Here is a 22,840-nt window from a genome sequence, read left to right on the forward strand (position 1 = left end):
GTAGCTTTATTTTGACCTCTGTGTTAATACAAGAAAGGAGAATACTCTTTATCCAGCACCAGAATTGAAACCACAGTGATTCCTTAGTTCCACTGACAAAGTTGTATCATATAAGGGTTATGATCATAAAACCAAACGTTACACTGTTTTTCCAGTGATGATTCATCATTTGAACCAATTCTTCCATTAAGTTGCCAAAACTAAGTCAACAAAGGAGTATGCTCCCAAATGTGGAAGCAGAGCAACCCATTGCTTTAGAAGCATGAATGTTTCAAATGAAAATAATATCCAAAACCCAAGGACAAAGGACATGCAAACAAATGATATGCTATTTGTTAGAACACCTCAAATCAAAAGTACTTCGGGCAAGAGAATGCCCAACTCTACAAAGAGCTTGATTCAACCTGCAGCATCCCTTGAAAGTCCTATCAAGACTACATAAGTGTTTCCAAACACAGCTGCCAAAGTAGATGTTGAGACATTGATCTAACACAGATGACTTTATCAGTATGAAGCCCATGCTGAAGAGTTTATGTTGGCACCTAACAGATCTTCACTATATACAAGGCCTGCTCAAATGTCCACATTCATCATTCTGGGGTGTTACCCAAAACTTTAATCTCTGTGCTACATGAGGGATACTCAAATTGCTTTATTATGACTGTGGGGGGGAGCTCAATGGGAAAAGAACAACTGTACAGTCATACTCTAAGAAGCTCTTCTAGTTGAGAAGTGCTCAAAATTTTCTCTAAGTAGTACAAAAGAAGCAAAAAGTATTTAGCTATCATTTAGCTAAATCTGTAGTAGAACTGACAGTCTGTTCTAATAAATACTGCCACAACCACAGGTGCCCAGTGAATGTTAATGGGACTGCTGACAGGCTTACAGGACTCCACACTGAAGAACATGAAAAACATCCCTTGCAAATGGAACTGATAAGACTTTATCCCAGAGACTGACTGCTGCAGTCAGTTTTATGACTGAGGGAAGCTGACTGCAAGCTTTGGTAAAAATCACACCTGAACAACCACTGCACTGTCAAGGGATCAAGAGCCAACTTCCCAGAGTCAGCAGAACTCTGTTGAAACAGTTCATCTCTCCCACATTCAAAACCAGCTGATCTTGCAGATCAGGGTTCCATAGAGGGACAGGGAAAAAAAAAATAAATGAAAAAGGCCATTGATAGAACAGGCCGCCCTGGAACCAAACTGATTCAGCCTAAATAACATATAGGAACCAGTGAAATACTTCAATACACGTCTTACTTAGGGCAGCCAGGAGTATCTATAAATCAGCACACTGTCCAAATAATTTAAGTCATGTAAGATTCTGGACATTGTTTGAAAGTAGTAAGATTTCACCTAGCTGTCCTGTTCCACTCCCAAGATGCACATCTTCAACAGCACCTGCACTTTTACACAGTAAACTCTAAGAGTTTTAACCAATAAACGCACCTGTAAATTATTTCCAGTACTCCTGTTAAACAGGATATATAATTTAAACTATGAAGCCTTTAAAGCCACTTCAGCATAGTCTTTGCTACACCAAGTACACGAGAATTTAACTGAACTCTGAAAGAAACAAACCAGGTATTCCATTCATGTTCAGTGTGGGAGAGCACACAAGACATGCAGGCTCTCCTGAGCTTAGCTGGTTTCAGAAAATCTTCATTAACAGGCAGTATTTCCCACAAAAAAAAAGGTACACAGGATTTTAGAAATCTAGAATCTTGACTCTGGAGTGCCTAACTTTTAGGGAACAGGGGACATTTTCAGATGTTTGACAAGTACTACTTTAATGCTTTGCTGACATTACAGCGTGATCAATCCAAAGGTCACACCAAGGGAAGGGGGTGAGGAGGAAGCCATCTCCCCAGAAGGCTGTTAACTCATGCAAGAGCCAATGAAATTCTGCTGGAAAAACAACTTCACCATAGTTACCATGACAGAACCTGTGACTGAAGTACAGTGTGATGAGGGAGATCCACCAAGAAACAGAAGTGGTCTATTAGGTTCAACTGCAAGACAGCCTCTTGTCACTAAAACCTCACTAGAAACTGGAGGTTTGATAATCATTATGATGACCTTTTCTTCACTCACTGTATAGCACTTGGTCAGAGAACACCTGAGCCAGGAAAGCAGCACATTAAATCTCAGAATACTTCACCAGAAAGACTTAAGGTGCATACAACTTGATTTTCAGGACAGTGTTGGCTTACAGATCATTACCTCTTGTAAGACCTACACTTAAATGTGAGCTGTTGTGAAAAATGAATCTTCACACAAATTACTTCCTCCTGCTCCAACAGCCCACCTCTCCACACCCTGCCTGAACCGGGCTGAATCCAGTAGTGGGTTCTGAACTCCAGTCAGAGCTTCTGTGTTTCAGGAAGCAATCTAAGCCTGGGCACTTCATCACTGAGTCTGGTACATACTGGTGTTACAGCTGAAGAAACTGGTTTACAGCCCCCAGTGTCGTAACACCTGTAAGCTCCAGCAAAACAAGTTGGACTCTTTATGCCACCCAGGATCTCACATTTAATGGTATACTATGGAAATTTGTTTTCTTCAGTTACAGATTGAGTCTTGGGAAGACCAGCAGCTATCCTACTTCATCCAGAAATATAAGGAGGTTTTGTATTCCTGAATAGTTATTTTGACAAAAGCAATTGGGTAATGTTTGAATGCTGCCACAACACAAGAAAAATGTTTTGGTAATTTTACTGTAAGCATTTCTGCATTTCTTTGACTTCCAAGTCTGCCGTGCTCACTTGATGTATGATTTTATAAATATAAAAATGATAATCAAGAGAAGGATTTACTGAAGAGTTTGCTACTGAAGAGTAGCAAACAGCAGCAATACCTCAACAGAACACCTCAGTAGCAATAACAAACCTATTTTCTCTGTTCTCAGACAACCTCATTAGCTTCAATTTTATCCACATCTCATTTTGAAGATCAGTTTCATTACAGGACTGCCTGTACTAGTCACTGGAGCACCTACTAGACTAACACCAGCAGATTCATGTCACAAACATCTAAAAAAGCTTCCAGGATGTTTTAAAAAAATAATTCTCCATGCCTTCTTAGAGCACAGTTTTAACACAATTATATCTAGAATATTTTCACACATTTCCCTTTGAAACCATAACCTAGAAATATTAAAAACAGTCAAGAAACCTTAAGTCCCACACCAGAGCATCCAGATACTTAGAAAATTGTGACTTGGCAGACCCACAACAGTTCAACAGTTCAGGGTTATTCTGATTTAGGAAAAGTACTTTGAGCTCACTGGCCCTTTCCTTTAACTCTGGACCAAACATTTCAATGTAAACCCATCAGAAGAAGCCAGATAATTCACAATTTTCTGTTTCAAGTGTTTGAGGCATACAGAACAGAAGCAAACCCACAGCACTATTACCAGCTGGAACAGAGAAGAACCCAAAGTCTCTAGATCCTTGCCTAGTTAATGAGATTTATCCCTTAAGAAGTGTTAGGTCTAGGATTTTGGATTGCTTTATGTATTTATATATATATAAATATATATAGCATATATGTATATATATAAATAAAAATAAATAAAAATGTCACATTCCCACCACCAAGTCAGTTTGTTTTTGGAAAGTGGTTAATGCGGGAGCAAAAGATGCAGTGGTTAAAATGACCCAACATCCCCAGAAGAAATGATATGAAGAACAAGGACATTTTGGTATTAAAGTTAGTAGTCAAATTCTCCAAGGACGTCTTTTTTTTATTTTTTTTTTTTATTTTTTTTTTGCTTTTTAAATTAACAGCCAAATAATTTTTTTTTTAACCACCTCCTTGATCTAACACTTAAATTGCTGACATTGTCCAAATTAGTGTAATTTTTTTTCCTGTAACGTCACTTGGTTCTTGGCTACTAACCTTTCATGTTACTCTTGGATTTGTCAGTTTGCTTGCCTGTGGGGGTTTGGGCCTGCTGCCCCTGCCCACTGGAAGAGGCTGCCTGCTGTGCTGCTTTCTGCTTTAACATTGTCCAGTCGAATGTGTAGTCATATTGGTGGTTCAAGGTCCTAGAAAAGAGTGAAATACTTTACTGTAACACATCATAATATGTTTATTGCCAATACCAAATGGCTGCTGAAAACCCAGAACCAGAGGTTAACTCTTTTTGTAAGCTGCTTTGGAGATTATGAGTGGTATATAAATGCTAAGTATTATTAACTTAAAAGGGATTCCTGAAGCAAGCCCAAATACCATCAAGCAACATTTTCTTTACTGTTTTTACAGAAGTCTCCATTTACAGAAGCAGCACTTCCTCACAACCCAGCTTATCTGTTTTTCTGCATTATGGTTCTCTAGTTTTTTAAATACATATAATTTCAATGAGAGGCTGCAGTTATTGTAGATCATAAAATAGTAATTACTTTGAATTCCAGAAACATGGAGGGAGACTCTTCAGCCACAACTGCTAGTCCCATCCATCTCCAAACACAAGGAGCTTCAAAAAATGAGGGGTCAATTTTTTAAGCTACTTGCAACAGAACTTGAAGCACGGGCTCAACCTTTTAGTATTAGTAGTCAGATTATGCAAGTCAAAATCAAGTGAATCTTTTCTTTCAGGTTTAATGCTGAGCAGTATTTTTCAGGTCTTTAAATTAGCTTTTCAACCTCTGAAATTAAAAGTTTCAGAAAAACTCCCTACACCACCACATATACACAGAGAAGTTTTCTGCAGTGCAAGTCCTGCAGAGTGGTTACCAAGTGGTAAAGCCCTGAAATTTCTGTACTTTTCCACTTTGAGACTGACCTGAAAAGAATACGGAATAATTGCCTCAGATACATGTAATCTGGTGCCTCTTCAAAGCGCAGGCCACGACAGTAGTTCAGATACATGGCAAATTCTGCAGGGAATCCCTGTAAATAAACAGTGTTAATCAAGCCCTGGCTTGCAGAAAAAAGCTAACAACCCTCTAAGAAGGCAAAAAGCTTTACTATTACTGTCTATAAGAAAAAAACTGGCTGAAGATTCATGAGCATAAACACCTCTCTGCCTCTGGTTATTAATTTATTCTGCATTCTTCCCCAGAGTTGTTACCTGATGCATGCTTTGCAATCACAAGTCCTCTGTTACCAAAACCTTCAACATACAGCATACTTAAATAACTTCATCCTAATTAAACCTAGTTCTTATTAAATAGGTCTCTGAAAAAAGTAGTAATTGGCTCTTAAGATTCGACTCATCCTTCCTTGATCAACTTCAAGCAAGGTCAGTTACCACTATAGAATGTGAAGACAAACTAGAAAGACTTTTTTTGAAGATTCCCTGCTTTATATATTTATACATTTAATGCTATATTAAAGCCTATGTGTAAATAGGTAACAGCAAACAGCATGGTGCTGTACTACAAAAAAACCCCATGGGGTTTAACAGTTCAGCAGCTTGAAGGATGTCAGACTGTAAGCTTATATAAATGTACATGACTTGAAGTGCAATCCTGGGTGCTGCTGTTTGAGATTCAAAAATTACCACATTTCAAGGACAGGCATGTGACTGCCACAGTTCAAGAAAAAATCTTAAGACCCTAAGGACAGTACTGTAAAAACATCATTCTGCAACATGGCTTTAAAGATCACTTGGCATCCAATTCCACAACAGCCTCCACTGGAAATACAGAAGACAATATGAACACTGTTGAATCAGCAGCAAAAAGTACTAATGGGCAAGCTGTGCAGTCCCATCTTGGCTCTATTTATCTAAGAGGGCACATGTACAACTTTTCCTGTAGAGCTGAAGAAATGAAAAAGCCCCACTTAAGATAGCTGGAGAGGTTGCACAGCCAACAGCTGGAAATGCAGTGGCATGAGCTACACCAAGAACAGCAGCAAACAGTCTTGTTGGGTGGCCAAACACAAGACACCCCTGACCACCAGAGAAGTATTATTTTCATGTGGCATTTTCTGCTGAACATCTAATGTATTGGCACCAGATATAAAAAGAAAAGAAAGAAAAGAACTTCCATTTTGCAGTATGACATCATCTGGAAACTCTTACCTTACACAAAACCTCAACAGGAGTGGACATTTTCTTTTCACTAATCTTTTCATACTTTTGCTTCTTTGTTGCAGCCTGTGGAACATGTAGGTCACAATATAAGAGATATTGTGCAACAGTGGATTAACAAGGACAGTAGCAAAAAAAAAAAAAAAAAAAAAAAAAAAAAGACAAAAATCCTTTGGTCAACCATAAGTATTTTCTGTGAAATCTCAAAGTCCCACACTCTTATTGCAAAGAGAATGAAGGTCAATCTGGTATTAAGATTTGGACACAGTTTAATACCATTTGTCGCAGTCTAATGCTTCCATCACATGGCACAGCTCGTGTAGTTCTAGCTGATGCTTTTGTCCATTAAACAGACCAGACTCACAGTTCCATTTGCCAAAGTTCTATTAATTCCCACTCAGTACCCCATTCAAGGGCTGCCTTCGTGTTTCAGTGAGCAGCCATTACATTCATTTGCAGTTGAAGAGTTCTAGTGTTTCACAAGCTGCTTGCCTTTAGAAAACTTGCAGCTGCAACACCATTTGGGTTACACAACTCCCACACAGGAAGAAAAACAATTAAAATACAAAAACAAATTACTGAAGTCTATATAACAAATAAGAAATATTTGCCATGCTTGTACTTGGCTACCACACATGGTAGTATTGGAAACAACTCTGTTGCAGCTAATAATTATTCAGGCAAACCATAAACTGGACTGGAGATATCACTAAAACTAAACATGCTAGGTGAGATGTTATTCCTTACTCTCTATAGCAATTCCAAAAGCCACTAAACAATGTTATTTTTTGCTTCCTGAAGAGGGCCTGAGCCTACAACAGGACAAGAATAATCTGCAAAGATGATGTAAGCTATTGTTTAGCACAAATTTTAAGACATTCAAGCAATACACATTTTGCCTACTGCATGAAGAACAGGAAAATTTTCTCCTCCATTCTATAAATGTCATGCCTTGGCAAATGCTGCTTTGTGTAACTGAAGCCAAACATTATATACAACCACCTATCCCGACCAGCAGACAGAAGTACAATACCCAAACAAAAAAAGGAAGGGTGGGGAGAAAAAAAAAGGCCACATAACCTACCTTTAATCCTTGCCAAGGCAGACTGGTTCTGTTAAAGTACATCAATACATAGCCTAGAGACTCCATGTCATCCCGACGACTGCAGAAAGACAAAGAACAGAATGAATTACAAATTCTGGCATTTCATTTAAGAAAAAAAAAAAAAAAAAGAATAATTAAGGAATAAAACCTAAGCTTTGGTGCAAAGGAAGGTCTCTTTCTAATACAGCTAAGACATCTAGGTGCTCAGGATTCCTCTGGCAGACACGTAACAAGTCTTCACAAGCAGGAGATCCTATTCATTTTCAAGCAAGAAGTAGTCAGTAGGTATTGAGTGTGTAAGTTTCCATCTGCAGTTACATCAGAATAATTTTGGGAAAAACTTTAGAAAATTAAAAAAAATAATGTCTTTCCCATTTAATTAAGTAGCTTGGAACTGAACTAAACTTTTACCTGCAAGAACTATGGAATGCATTTTAAGAGAGATACAGGATGTTAGTCTTAGTTTCATTCAGGAAAATTCTTCCCTGAACCTTGCCTCAGTCTGGGAACAATACTGAATAGGTAGCCTGGGAAGGGTGTAACTCCTTTCTTTCTTCATTTGTTAAAAAAAAAACCTGAATTGTTTCTGATTTCTAAAGGACAAGAAGTATTTGCATACAAAGATGCCTCTTTCTCCCCACAAGAAAGCAGTTTCAATGCAGCTAGAGACTCCAAAGTTATCTATCCACAGACTGCAAGCAAACTCATGTAAGAGGCTGCAGATATTTTCTGTACTGCATGTGCAGTCCACACTATAGCCACATGAATACCACCACACCTTGCCAGCCAGTTTTAATATTTACTAAAGCTCGTATAGTTCACTGAAGTAGAAAAAAAATGCTCCATGATTTATTTTTTCTCTTGGCAAAGTTGCCTCTTCCCAGTTGCAGAAGAATCAGATTTTGCCTCTCTCTGCAGCTGACACCCATTTAACACAAGACAGAAAAATAACTCATCTTTGTCCTCCCAGCTTCCTTATCAAAAAAACCTGATAGGTAGTCTTGCTGCTGCTTTGCCACCCAGGCAGATCTGCAAGAAAAAGGCTGAGAGCAGTACTGCAAACAGGATTCTGTAGATGGGCAAACAGCTTCCTCTAAGTGAGAGAGACCTGGAAGAGCCTGGAGAGATTGATCTCCGGATCTTGGCAGCAGAGGACAGAAATTGTAGGTCCTGCTTGGTGCTATAGCCAACCCAATATAACCACTAATGATAACCAGAATGGCCTGTCTGTCACCACTTCAGCTGCTGGTCCAGCTCTCTGACCCTTTGGGGAAATCAGCTCAGGGAGCCATACAAAAAAATCTGCTTGGCTTCCTAAAACATTTCACCACAAGGACAAAAAAATCTCCAGCTGTGCCCAGGAGGGAGGGAAGGAAAGACTGCTTCACTCCTCTGGACAGCAGCTAGCTCTGATGTTGTCTTAGCTGTAACATGAAACCACAGCCAAAGACAAAGGGATGGAAAACGATACCAAGACTACAAACTCCAGTCTGCAAGACCTGCTAATTCTGTTAGAATTGCAGATTTTAATAATCAACAGGATCCAATGAACCAGCGTGGGGCCATGACACAACATACATTTTCTGAGAAGGCAATGGTAAATTCAGAAGCAATACTGGGATTAATGGTTTCCATCCCCCCTCTAGTTCATTGTTTAAATGTTTATATTCCTTATTTTGTGGTAGGGAACAGTCCTGTAAATCTGTAATGGATTACATTTGAGCACATATTGATAAAAATCATTTTCAGGATTTAGAAAACAGGACAATATTCTCCATTACTAAAACAAGAAATAGTGACCATTGCAACCAGCTCCCACAGCTCATCCTGAATAGCTCTCATTACAAGTAGGAAAGCACTTTCTGTAACAGCTGAAGTACAGCACTAATAGTTGAGATGTTCTGCCATAAGTTGCAGGACTGGTTTCTCTTGATTATAAGATTATATTATTTGTTTGCCTCATTGTTGGCTTGATCTAGACTGTTTACTAGCTTTTAGCATGAACCAAGCTACATTTCTAACTACACTAGAGTTCCCAGAACCAGCAGAGACCTTCAACTAAATAAAAAATCCAGTGCTCCTTTGGTGTTCCCTCTCTGCTAAGAGGGTAAGGTGCTAACACAGCTATTCCCTTACAAGAAATTACACCTGTCCTTTACCCTGCATGACCCACATGTCAAGTGAGCTTAAATAATGACACTGACAGACAATAAAATACACTTAAGGAGCCTTAAGGAAATAAGAGGAAGGATGAAGCATTTAGAAGCTGACCCCCAGAAACTGTCATTCCCACCTTGATCAAATTGCAAGCCAGAAGCACAGACATTCATGGGAGATTCACTGGCTTAGTGACCTCAGTATGATGTCATCAAGCCACACTATTACACTTACACATCACAATATCTAGGTGTACAATATCTAAGAAAGAGACATCACTTCATCTCTCACGAGTACCAAACAGAGCACTTTGTTTGGAAGTGTATCTCCACTGGGCTACTGCTATGATACTCTGGTAGCAATATGCTTTTCATCCAGATAATAAAAGCATGTTTGTTGATTAAGCAAAGTTCAAGCATAAGAGTATGTATACACACATATATGTGTACATATACACAGAGAACAGCCATGGTTGTGTATACCAGAAACCCACATACAGTAAGTGAAGTAGATTATCTTTAAGTCTTGCTTGCAGGCAAAAGGATAAATAATAGTTCACTAACTTGAAGGAAGGGTGAGAAAACAGGACACAGATACCACATGAAGAACACCCTTTCTGGCTACAGAATTGCAACTCAAAGTCGTAAGAAGTGGCATCGACAGGTACCAACCATTTCATCTGTGGTGGTCCTCTGACAGATACACACAGAAGTATTGCTTATCTTTTAGAAAAGAAGAAACCAGTATGCAGAACAACTACCTCACCCCTGCAAGAACTAGACTGTCTTTAAAATGCAAATTAGATGTTTGGATTTTTTTCCCCTAGCCTTGCACAGGCAGCCAAAAAGAAAAGCATTTGCAAAGGGATAAATACACTTATTCACATAAAATTATTTCAGACACTTCAGAAGCTTACAAGTAAGATCTTACAGCCTTCAAAAGCAAAGCAGTAATCTCCTTGAACTCACCTCTGCTCAATGCCAAGATGTGCATTGATACTGGCATATCGAGCTGTGCCAGTGAGATTTTTGTCTTCTCTGTATGGTATGTGTTGCCGTGTCCTGTTGTCCCGGTACTTTTTGGCCAAACCAAAGTCAATAAGGAATAACTTAAAGAAAAATGAAAATAGATTATATTCCTGTACAATGCAAGGAATCCCCAACTTCTTTTACTAGGCACTAGCTACATTTTAAGACATCCACAAAATGTAACAGCCTACAGTTAAGAGGAAGCAAAGTAACAGTGCAGATTTGCAATGAGCTTTAACCAGCCAATTCAAAACTGAATTAATTAGTTCAAGCCTTTTCTCAATCCAGTGGGATGGATTAGATTGTGCTACTCAGCATCTGTAGCTTAGTTCTACAACTATTGTAGTTTGTATCAGATTAGTTCTAACTACAGTGCACAACTTGGGGAGGAAACCAAGTCTTGTGAAGGACACCTCACCAAACCCACTCACACCAGATTTACAGAGTTAATGGTAGCTCAGCAGCTTAATGCAGGAGGCACACCCTATATATTGCAGAGCATAAGGTTGAAACCTCCAACATTAAACAAGACATCTTTTCAGTCATATTCTTATTTTAAGACTACCAGAAGACCATCACAGCAGCATGACACACTGGTATTAATACAGCCAGGAAGCTAGGGCCTAGTACATGGAATCCAGTTCAGGTTTCTAATAACCAAGCTTGCCCAACAATTTTGGATGTAGCAACAAAGGACTGGGTGCTAAATAAATCAGTGTGCTGACAGCCAGCCTATCTACAAACATTATACAGACTGTACCTTCTTGTCACAGGGCTCAGGACTAGATAAAAAAGCCGAAGCAAAAGTATGTAAGGATAATTTCAAATTCTAGCAATCAGTCTTCAAGCTACAAGTCAGGCTGAATTTCTAATTCCAACGGTGAATTAATGCTGCAGCACCAGGTACTACAGCCCCTACAGATTCATGAATACTGCAAGAGTAACTTGGGTGGGCAAAGGAGATGATGGGAAGACACAAGGTTCAATAAATTCTCTGTAAAAAATTATTCAGTATCACCCTAAAGGTGATTCCAGAACAGAAGATGCAGCTTTAAATGTAAGCAAGTACTGGTGACTGATGTGCAGCTCTAGCTACATCCAAGACTAGACAAAGGGTCACTCTGGCACACTGAAAGTACTGTGAATTATGAAGTGACACTCAACATGGAAGTATCAAAGGTACTGAAAGACTAAAAGTCTCAGAATTGCATGGGAGGTATGTTTCAGAATTACAGTTGAAGATTTCCTAACTATAGTCTAGACAGGAAAACAAAGGAAAAAGACTCTTAAACCACTGGAGCAGAAAACCTGGAGCTGAAGTCTTGCTGTGATTTATATGCAACCACAAAGCACAGAAGTTCTGCATTCACTGTTGCAGAGGTCACCCTGAAAATCCAGAATGCTTTGACCAAGAGGAGTTAAACTCAAGTTTTTACATCAACTGCACTGGTCAGACAGTTCACAGAGGCAGAGGTCTTGTGTTTGTTGCACCCACCACAGCTACCACTAGAGGTAGGGAGGTAGTGAACATGGAGATGTTTCTCCAGCTACCAACCAGGGATTTTGATACCAGAAAGCTTCTACATCATTAATATACTACAAATGCAATGTTCCTAAGCAATGCTTGAGCTCAAATACAATCCCTTATTTTCTCATTTCCTGACACTCTGAAGTATAGCAAACTATTTTTGCAGGCCCTTTGCCCATTAGTTTAACCAAAATATTACGTCTTGATAAGGAGAAAACTAAACCATATACTCAGTCAGAATATTTTTGTTGCACATTTAGTTACAAACACTTTAAACAATTCAAAGTCTTCACATGCTTTCAGTAATCCTGGGGATCTTGCTGTTAACTTTACAGTATGAAGGGACAAAGTCACAGTTCATGAATCATAATAGCCAACACTGCAAGTGTGCCTGTAATACATAGTTGGCTGGTGTCTAGCCCTGCTTAGCACTGACTTGCTAAGAGTACTTTTTTCAAAAGTACACATCTACAAATAAATCATCTGCTACCTCTTCCACAACTGTTATGAGATCTCTCGGATTAGAACTGAGAAAGGTAATTCTGCACTGTCAAGAGGCATATGTTAAAAAAAAAAACAAAAAAACAACCCCAAACCAAAACCAGTTCAGCAAGACAGACCTGTTTTACACTAGTCAAGTAACTGGATATTATTTTCTGGCACTCCTTTCAGGAAATTAAGGTTCATTTTGAATGTTAAATTCTAGATGGGTGGAAGGCAAAGGAGTGAATCCATCATCTGTCTTGCAAAGAGTTAAGTTGGAAGATACAGCCTGATTTGGACGAGCACAGAACGTACCAATGCCAGCCAGCAGGAACACAAATATTCCCACAGATAACCTCGAATCACCTTAATTCTGTTTGTTGCATGATCAGCAGGAAACTGGAGAAGTAGGGCAAGATTTTTGCCAAGAGCAACTAGAGAAGTAGATCAAAGTCTTTGCCTCAACTGATAAGAGACTTTCAGAAGCAGACAACAGCATCCTATCAGCTTGCATCCAGCAGTCAGCTTCCTGGGATTTAATACATGAAGACTATCACTGTGGAAAGTTACGGACTGATTCCATGGCCAAACTCCTGAGCTATGATTCACATTCAGCCATTTCCAGCTGTCCTGCTATGAACTGGCATATGTCTTCATTCCTCTCCAATTCATCTTCTCTTTAAGAGGAGAACAACATTTAACACTACAAGATACTTCTCCAAGACAATTTGTTACAGAAATTTCATTTTATAAACACAACGGATGAAAATATTTGAGTTCTCATTGTTCATTTTGACCAAAACCTGCAAAGGAAAGGGTTTGGCTGAACTGATAATTGAAGTTCCCCATGTGCATTCAAAGACACTACAGGAGCCCTACTAGAAGACAGCCCTACACAGAAGACCTGTTATTTCACAAGGGTGGCATGTCTACCCTTCAACACATTCAAGAGATTTCAAGTTCTAAAGGGCAAAAGTAAAACTCGCTTCTGCATCTGAAATCAAGAATGTACATTTAACCCTTTTTATTACCAAGTTTAGAACAACTCCACAATTTCAACAAGCGCCACAGGGAAACATCTTAGTAATGTTACATGTTTGCCAAGTATGTCTGAATAATGCCAACATAAGAGGTGCTTTTGCAAGGTCTACATTCTCCAGGAAAAACAAAAAAGAAAACCAAAACAAAAAACAAAAATAAATAAAAAAAAAAACCAAAAAACCAAACCAAACAAAACCAAACCAAACCAAAAATAAAGCACATGAATTTGGGGTTGAGGTTGGAATAGGAGACAGTTCAGACCTGGTTTAATCCTGAGAAAGATGGGTCCTGAGAAGTACTAACAGTCATGCTTCTTTTCCTCTTCCCCACTGGAGATTCTAAACACTGAACAAACAATAGAGGGTGGCAGTGCATCAAACAGTATTGCTTACATTGCAACAATGGCCGGCGCAGACAGGCAACACCGAGGCGTTTGAGAAAGAACAGGGTAGCCAAATGCCATCCTTCTTCCACCAAGCACTGTAGTTTTCAAAAAACTGTTCGTATACTTTTTAATTTTTTTTTTTAAGGAGAAAATTTGGAAGATGTGACAAGGTAAATTTCAACTGAGCCACTCCAAAATGGCACTGCCTTGACAAGGGATAGCAATGGTGACATTTGGCTCTATTAAAAAAGGAAATTGAAGCTTTGCTTACAAAAGCATCCTTTGATTCCACAAACTGCCCTTCCCCCAAAAGACATTTAGAAAAAGTAAATCTTCAGTAAGGAAGAGGTAGAAGGCATTTAGTCACCTTAAAGTTTACTTTCATAAGCATGCAGGGCTTATTTCTAGCAGAGCTGAAAATTCATCTTTTAAAGTGGGAGCAAAATTTCTCCCAATCACCAAATTAAAATTTGAAAAAATAATTTATTTTTAATAAATCTGACAGGAAGCTACTGGAACAAGATTACCATGCTATTCTGGGCTTTGTGGCCAATTTTCTGGGCATAGTCATCTCAAAAAAAATCCAAACCTATCCTTAGTTACAAAAAATAAGCAAAGTAAGTACTGTATGGTGGCAAGTGTTCCCTTGGTTCAAAACTGAAACAACCCATTCCTAATTGTGCTCATGTAAGCCTACGGATTTGTACTTCCACCAAGAACTACCTCCCTCATCTCTAAAACCCTACAACAGGAACAAAGCCCACACCCACAGTGTTTACCACTGTATCATTGTGTGGCTCTTTAACTGGCCTTCTAATGGGAAAAAATAAAATGGTTTACAGGCAATTTTGCTTTTCATTTCAGTTGATGCAAATCTAATGTGTTCCCCCACTAAAGGAAGTGCAGCAGCATTTCATAGGCCATTAATCCACGTCAAGATGAAACGGAATGCAGCAATGCCAACCTAGCATGACTGTGCAAAAGTATAGAAAAATGGCCCAAAAAGAACAACTGGAAATCAGAAACTAAACCTAGGGGAAAAAAAAAAAAAAAAGTTATATTCTAAGTCATGCCAGAAAATTAAGGAGCCTAACTGCTCAACACAGCAGAGAAAAATAGAGCTCTACAGAGTGAAAGTATGAAATTTGGGAACAAGAAAAGTTTAACAGCAACAGGATTACATGTAGACTGCCCTTCAGCTGGACTTACAAGCTTTTCCAACAAGGGTTGGATCTAAACATTGAGTGCACTGCACCTCTTCAGACAAGAGCTGTTATCCCATGTTAATCAAGCTTTCCCCTTCTAATGCTCATGGCCCTGAAGTTGGCATTCATACAGGCAAACAAAGGTAAACATTTTGAACACTAGTAGTGCCTAAAGATAGACATTCTCTGATGGCATATAGAGAAGTGGGAATCTTGCTTCCAATAAACCACTTGATCACATACATTTGTCCTGAAGTTAATTTCTATTAAGTAGCATGCTTAATGCATTGCCAATGCTGCCTGTCTGCCCGAGCTCAACATACAAATTGCAGGATTAAGCATATTTCACTCAAAAGAACTAAAAATAAAATAAAATAAAAAACCCAAAAAACCCAGTTTTCTTCTATATAAGGTTTTCAACAGGAAACATGCACTTCTGACTATGTTTACCCACCCAAACAAGTTCAATAACCTCAGCCATGCCCCCTCCCCACTTCTTTTTCCAGGAAGTAAATTGAGTGCAGTTATTTGTTGTACAACACATTCAAGTACAACTTAAGTTTTACATCAACATATTTGCATAAATTCATTTATTTATAAAGACAAATGATCTAAATGTTGGCTACTAGTTGTATGGTATCTGCAATTCTGATGGATGAAGAGTTCTCTTTACCAGTCTGTGACTGCAAGATTTAAATCCCTGGTGACTGGTAGGTCAGGAGCTCCCACACCGGCACAAATTATTTTCATCCAAATCAGCCCCAAAGCCACAGGTAAGATTTGACTTTATCATTGAGGAAAATAAATTATATTACATAAGTCATCTGGATAATGAAACTCCATTATTTAGGAAAGTAGCTAGGTATTCTCTAGGGTTAGTTTATGATCTTCTTGCAATCAAGTGCATGGCACAGGTAAGGCAGGGGGGTCAGAGACACAGGTGTATGCCACTGCATTTAGAAGCAGACATTGAGAAATCCAAATTCTCACACAGAATCATGGTTTATCATCCAGAACAGTTTCAGCAGTGAGTTTTAAAAATGTTGTGCAGCTTGACTAAAGTGACATAGCCATTCCCTTTGGATCTTTTAAACAAAGAGAATTAGACTAACCTTATTACAGTGACGCCCAATACCCATTAGGAAGTTATCTGGTTTAATGTCTCTGTGTATAAAATTCTTTGTGTGCACATATTCAATTCTACTGATCATCTGTAAAAAAAAAACAAAACAGTAATAAACCATGTAGTATGTCAATGAGAGCATTACGATTCTCTTAAACCTTCAATGAAAGGATTAATATTCCTCTGCAACTTAAGTTTATATATTAGTTAAACCAAGTCTTTTTTTTTTTATGCTGTCCAAGTACATTCTTGTATAGTAAATCTCCATAATGAAATGGCAGATTAACTTGAATGTCTGGGAAATAATTTCAAGTATTTAATTTTCTAACTATAGTGTCCAATTGAAGAGTAGGTTTTTTCCTTACTTCAGAGGTTTTCTACACCCACCACAAAATTCTAACCCTCATTCCCTCCCCCTGGCCAAGTTAGTCACTCATCCTCAGGCATCACTCTGCCAGGCAACATTTTACACAGAGCAAGTAACAACTTGATTGTGGCCCATACTGTCATATCTAGGCTACCATGATGCAGGAATAATAGTCAGCAACGAAGATGCCAAGAAATTCTGGCACATCTGTATCATCATATATGGTCATATCATTTCCTGTGCGTGAGATCACAGCACACACATTTATGTGGTTCAGATTTCCAGCTCCCAGAACACCCTTCACACATCCTTTAGTGAGCTGAATTGACACAACATACCCCTGACAGATGTCCTACTGGTTTATGACATAAAAGCCAGTTCCATGTACTGACACATCCCCTTCTATGTTTCCTAGATGACAACTTACAAGTGTTTATCATCCAAAGGAATACTTCATAAAAACCACACGAATTCCCTGGAGATGCTGTAACACCCAGACTCTATCTAACTGAGCAGGCAAATGACTCTTTAAAGTGCCACTTAGAGCAGTTGAGAACAGGGACAGCTGACCTTGTATCCATAAAGATGCCATCATGAGCTTCCTTGGCCACAAGCCTGGCAGTCTCTGAGCACCTGGCTAAGTGACAACTTGGTACTAATACTGATTATATATTAGATGAAATTTAAACTAGCATTGAACATTCAACTCAAGAAACCCTTACTGCCTTTCTAGTACCTGAAGACAGAACAATCAAGTTATTTCTTAAATAGCAAGAAAAAAACATGGCTGGAAATTTAAATGCTGTACTGCCATGACCAAGTCGAAAAAAATATCAATTACTAGAAAGACTAAACATGGTCTGCTGATGCCTTAAGTAACAGACTTGAGCTTTAGAGGCCTTAAGTTCGAGGCAGTGCCACATTCACTAACATCTTTAATAACTGTCTTCAAGCACCACAACAACCAAAACTGTATTTATTAGCTTATTATCTGGCACTAGAAGCTAAAGAAGGTTGTGAGTGCACAGTGATATTCTGTAAGAACAAACCCAGAGACCTGCATGCTGCTTGCCTGTCACTGCACCTGCCCTACATGTAACAGGTTTCCACTGAATCAGGTCAAACCTAACTAGAGACTGCTTCCATCCTTCCAGTACCTCCCCCATTACTGATACTGGGGAGGTAATCCACTCAATACTAGTCTCAATACTAATAAAGTTGTCCTTGATAGAGCTGCAGCATAAAGTAAATGTTATCTGGGCTGCCCTCCCACTATGGGCCTGTGTCCACTTTGAATGCCATGGCACACAAAAGTCACAATTGCTTTGTTCCTATAAAGGTCAAGTGTTCACCTGCTGTATACAATACTTCACAGCACATTATTTCACACACTTTGAGAGCCACACTGCACAAAATGGCTTTAGGGTTTTCAACTTCCTCCCAGTAAAATGTGTACATACCTGGTCTGCTAACATAAGTACTGTTTTCATCGTAAACCTGCGGGAACAGAAGTTGAAGAGGTCTTCAAGGCTGGGACCCAGAAGATCCATAACTAGAACATTGTAGTCCTTTTCCTGACCATACCACCTGCAACAAAGAAAATTATCCAGTGTTAGAAGGAATCCTAAAGCAGGCCAGGATACCATTAGTGCTCTTGGCTGCAAGGGCACTTTGCTGACTGATACTCAAGATTAAAAGCTAACTAAAAACCAGAGCAAGCAGTGTCTTGTTTTCCCCAGAAACAAAGTCTGAGAACAAAACAGAATACAAAAGTTTGCAAGTTTGTGCATGGATTTAGTTTTTCCACCAGAGGATCCCACCTTAGCAGCAACTGAAATACCAAGCACCAAAATTAAAATATAATCAAAGCAGAAGCCCTTACATGTCAATAGACTGAGGTGTGTACAAAATCTGAAATTAAACTTATTTGCAGGACACCTTACATTCCTATCGTTGTTTCCTGTGTTATTTAACTTGCCAGAAACACCTTCGGATGCTTTAGGCTTTATTTTCAGCTATAATTTATCTGCACCAGACCAAAGCAGCTCACACAATTAACTTGTACACTACTTCTTCATTCATTTAACACAGTAACCAATTTCTATGGTCCTACTGAAGATACAGCCTCTTTTAACAGGTTTTCAGAGAGGAAAAACCACTCAAGTCTCCTAAAAATACAGATGTAGCAATGTAGCAATTGCAGCCAAGACTGATATACACCCTTAAGTGTCTGATGACTCAGGGCAAAAAATTAAATGTTACCAATGCTGTGAACACAAACAGAAGGCTACCCATGTGTATTTTTCCTTCCAATCCACATCCAACATTTCCACCACAGTACTGCTTTATATTATCTGCACCTAGTGGAGAATTATTTCACAACCTAAGCTATCTGAGAGGACCTGCAGTCACACCTTTCACTCCTGCCAAGTGAACCTGAATATTATTTTCTACAGTCCTTTTGCACATTCCAGACAACTACAGTTAAGTGAGAGGTGTGTGTGAAAAGGTCTTCATGAAGCTGAGTGCTGGTAAAAGATTCAGCACTTTATTGATCAGAAGGCTGCATTTTGCCTTTTCTAGGCACACAGATTTTTTGACAGGGACCAAGCACCAGGAGTAGATGGGCAGGATACTGGCTGACCAGCTGTCTCCTGGAGGAGGCTTGATGTTTCCAGTAACACCAGTGCAGACAAAATTCACTAAGAATACAAATACACCCCATAATAAAAGCATTCAGATTTAAAAAAAAAAAAATCTCAAACACAGAAGTAGCTCAGGCTTAAAGACCTGTATAGACATTTTATTTCCACTTTAGGCAATGACTTCAGGAGAGTCATGCATGGTTGTCTGAAAAATAGTTACCACTGATAAAGCTGAGAAATTCCTTGGTACTCACAGGATTCCAAGCTTAGCCAGAGTAGTAAAATAAAATGTTTACATAACTGCAGAGAAAAGATTCTGTGTTTGGATTTGTTTCAGGAACTACTGGCTTCTACCTTCTTATTGAAATTCTAGTGGAAACAATGGACTTCTATAAAATTTCTAATACTACATTACAATGTTTTACATGGACTGTGGATCATACTCTTTGTTTTACAACAATCTAGGACCTTTGCTCACTCCCTACATCAAAAGGGGATGCAGAAAATATGTATTTTGAAAGCCATTATTCAAATGAAATGACAACAGAACAGTTTTCCTCCAACATGTTTATGTTCATAACAATACTGCTAAATAGCATTTACCAGGTTTTGTCTTCTTAAAATTCATTAAAAGTACTATGGGTACTATCAAATGTACCAAAAAAAGTGACCAAACCAAATGACAAGTGACTCAACTGGGAAAGCATGTCTATGGTATTATTTGATAAAGTCAGTAATTTATGAAGAGGTTAATATCCACACTGCAACCTGACACCAAGCCATGAAATACATGCATTTTGGAAATACTTGCTCAGCTAGGTCCTTTTAGGGAGTGATCAGAAGCAAGTTTCAACTGCAATAGCAACCAAGAGAACTGTTTAAAATACACCATGCAGAGATTGAGTCAAAGTGAGATGCTGTTAATAAACACTCCTAATGAACTATGAACCACCTACAAATGAGGAATGACTGCATACATACTTCTTGGTTCCTACCAAAGTCCTGCAAACAGCTCAGTTGTTTTGACAAGGCTCTATAAACAACTCCATAGGACACAAATGAAAAGGAAACATTACAATAATCTCACTGACCTGCTTACTCTGTCACATGAAACAGAAGTTTGTTGTGAAAGTGTAAAAAACAATGGGCTGAACTGAAGCATTCTAATGTGCAAATCAACATTCAGATAAATTCTTAAAGAAATGGAAGCCCAATTCAGATACTGAGTGTAATTGTTCAATACTTTAATGGTTCAGTGCCCAAGAGAAAGAATTTTAAGAGAAAAGGATCAAAAATCAGCCTTCAACTGAGCTGAGAAAATTTAGTTACAGCATCACAGAAAAAGTGAAGCTGATGAAAAAGATGAAGTGCAGTAATTTAGGATGATTGCACAACCTTTTATTTGGCCTACGTCTGCATATGCACAAGAAAATTTGTGTCCCGACCATTTTGTACTAGTGAAAAGCAGAATCAGCTCTACAAGACAAAGTAGGAAGATGGGCCCTCATAACATTTTGGTTCTGTTTACCTGCCTGCAATTCATCTCACAGAAGACTGACCCATCTATTAATTTCAAAACTGGCAACTGAATTGTCTGCTGGGGTAGTGGAGTAACTTGTGCTTTATTTACTTTGTTAACACTGCAAGTTCTCATTTCCCTTGGAACATTTCCAGGGAAAATGGGATCAAGAAGTAAGGATACATCATGTGGATTCAAAGTCAAGTACCTGCTGCTTAGCTCAGAGTAAAAGTGCTAGAAGTGTTAGAATGTCTTGGCTCTTGTCAGGAAACCTTGGATATTATGGTATGTATCCACACATTTTGGATAAGCACAGATTCAGAGCACTTCAGCAAGGGCTAAGGTGTATATGTCAACAAGCTGAACACAACTCTAGAAGCAGGAGCTGGTAAAATGAGAAATCTTCAAAAATTCTGAAACTGCATCAACAATGAAACACAGAGTGAACTCATACTGAGGAATAATCCATACAAAGCCCTGGACAACTATTAGATGACACTACATCCCAGAGCACATGTGTCCCACATAGATGTTAGAGCACCATGGACTTCTTTTTTTAACCAGACCTGGAAGTATTCTAACACATACTAAAGCTGAGGAAGCAGCAGCAATACCATTTAAGCCAGGAGAGTTTTGGAGGGGATTCAAATGTGGGAGCAAGATAGTCAACTATTTGACAGTTCACTTGGGGTGGGTAATGACTATACACAGTTACATGAGGTGTATTATTTCAAGAAAAGTTAAATGACCAGAAAACTTATTATATCTCTAATTCATTCCTACAGCACTGCACATCCTATTAGAACATATTTCCTAAGTAGAGGATTTTGATTCTGTAGGACAGGTTGATTTCTACTTATGCAAAACACAAACAAAAAAAACCAACCCCCCAAAAAACCCCACAACCAAAACCCAAAAAAACCAAAAAACCAAGAACCCCAAACAAGCCCCAAACACACACACACACCACTAACATCCATACAGCTTTTCAGAGTCCTAGTCCATATCCAAGCTATAATGTGTGCCCAAGCTCACACATGCATGAAAATGCTTTGTCACTCTCCCTTGCCTCATCTGTTTAAAGCTGCAGATCAAATTACTAGAGATCAGTTGGAATACAGCAAATATCCTTTATGAACCTTTTTGTCAAACCATGGTTAAAGATTGAACAGTGACCTTAACTTGACTTTGGTGACTTATCTGACCAAAACTCACCACGTCAACAAATTTCCAAATCATGTGGCTCAGCAGTCTGATATATTGCCCCAGTATACATGCAGAGCTGAAACTGTAAATGTTTTATTCAACTTAAGTGAGGTGTTTCTTTTTAAATTCCCTTGACTGGAGATGTGTATTTCAGCAACTGCATATATTATAAATAATAATAACAAAAGAAATGTTTTTTAAAATGTCACAAAATGTTTAATAGCTTTTTTTTTTTTAAACTGAAAAAACCTCTGAAAGAGTCCAATTGAGGCAGGCCAGACAGAAGAGAGGTAAGCAACAGGCTTACAGAATTCAGACACTGTCTGAATGTTACAGGATATAAAATGATAGTTTCAGACTACTGTACCACTTACACAATTTTAGCAGGTGACCAGCAGTTTCATCCATTACATCAGCATTTGTAATTCCAACAAGGTAACAAAACCAGCACAGGTAATTACAAAAGCTATGTATGAGCTGGTCACATGCTGACCAAAAGGATTCAGAAAATTCCCATTAAAAACCCCTCAAACTCAGATCAAGGTTAACTTAATTACTGAAGAAACCATACAGTTGTTAATCGCTGGTAAAGAAACCCCAAATCCCATGCATTCTGAAATGATGAAGACAGTAAAGGCATTGTCACCATTAGCATAGTGGTTCATCATTTTGTCTACAGCTTTTTGTACACAAAACCAGAACAGCTCAGTGCCACAAGAAAGTGTTCCAACTACCACAACAACTGTAACAAGACTATTTTGTTCCAGCCTAATAAAAGCTCTCCTCAATCAACACCTGCTTTGCCAGGTAATGTATCCTACACTAAAAGCTTAGGTCAATTTGATCATCAACTATTCCAGTGGAGGCTGTGGCAACCTGGAATTACAAACAGAACTGCAGAAGGTCATGTTTTTGAGACCAAAAAAGTATTTCCTGGTTCCTCACTACAAGGAATTACAATGCTGCTGTGATAAGATTTGAACAGTTAAACCTTCAGACTTCT

At 38.7% G+C, this 22,840-nt stretch overlaps 1 protein-coding gene across 5 annotated transcripts in view; it reads right to left on the bottom strand.

The window, feature by feature from the left end:
- The window catches only part of CSNK1A1 (casein kinase 1 alpha 1), a 33,800-nt gene that overhangs the window by 2,593 nt on the left and 8,367 nt on the right, over window positions 1–22,840 (bottom strand). Inside the window, exons 3-10 of one of the 5 annotated variants that reach the window (XM_071759110.1) lie at window positions 17,928–18,054; window positions 16,090–16,188; window positions 13,649–13,732; window positions 10,276–10,415; window positions 7,130–7,208; window positions 6,037–6,111; window positions 4,792–4,898; window positions 3,906–4,054 (exon numbers count right to left, since the gene is read on the bottom strand). In XM_071759110.1, the coding sequence (XP_071615211.1) occupies window positions 3,906–4,054; window positions 4,792–4,898; window positions 6,037–6,111; window positions 7,130–7,208; window positions 10,276–10,415; window positions 13,649–13,732; window positions 16,090–16,188; window positions 17,928–18,054 (860 nt within the window). Of the gene's footprint in view, window positions 1–3,900; window positions 4,055–4,791; window positions 4,899–6,036; window positions 6,112–7,129; window positions 7,209–10,275; window positions 10,416–13,648; window positions 13,733–16,089; window positions 16,189–17,927; window positions 18,055–22,840 lie in introns of those variants that run through there. The other 4 variants (XM_071759112.1, XM_071759111.1, XM_071759113.1 and 1 more) reach the window with 4 other exon arrangements.

The sequence above is a fragment of the Heliangelus exortis genome, chromosome 15 (genome assembly GCF_036169615.1).
Source record: "Heliangelus exortis chromosome 15, bHelExo1.hap1, whole genome shotgun sequence".
Taxonomy (NCBI): domain Eukaryota; kingdom Metazoa; phylum Chordata; class Aves; order Apodiformes; family Trochilidae; genus Heliangelus; species Heliangelus exortis.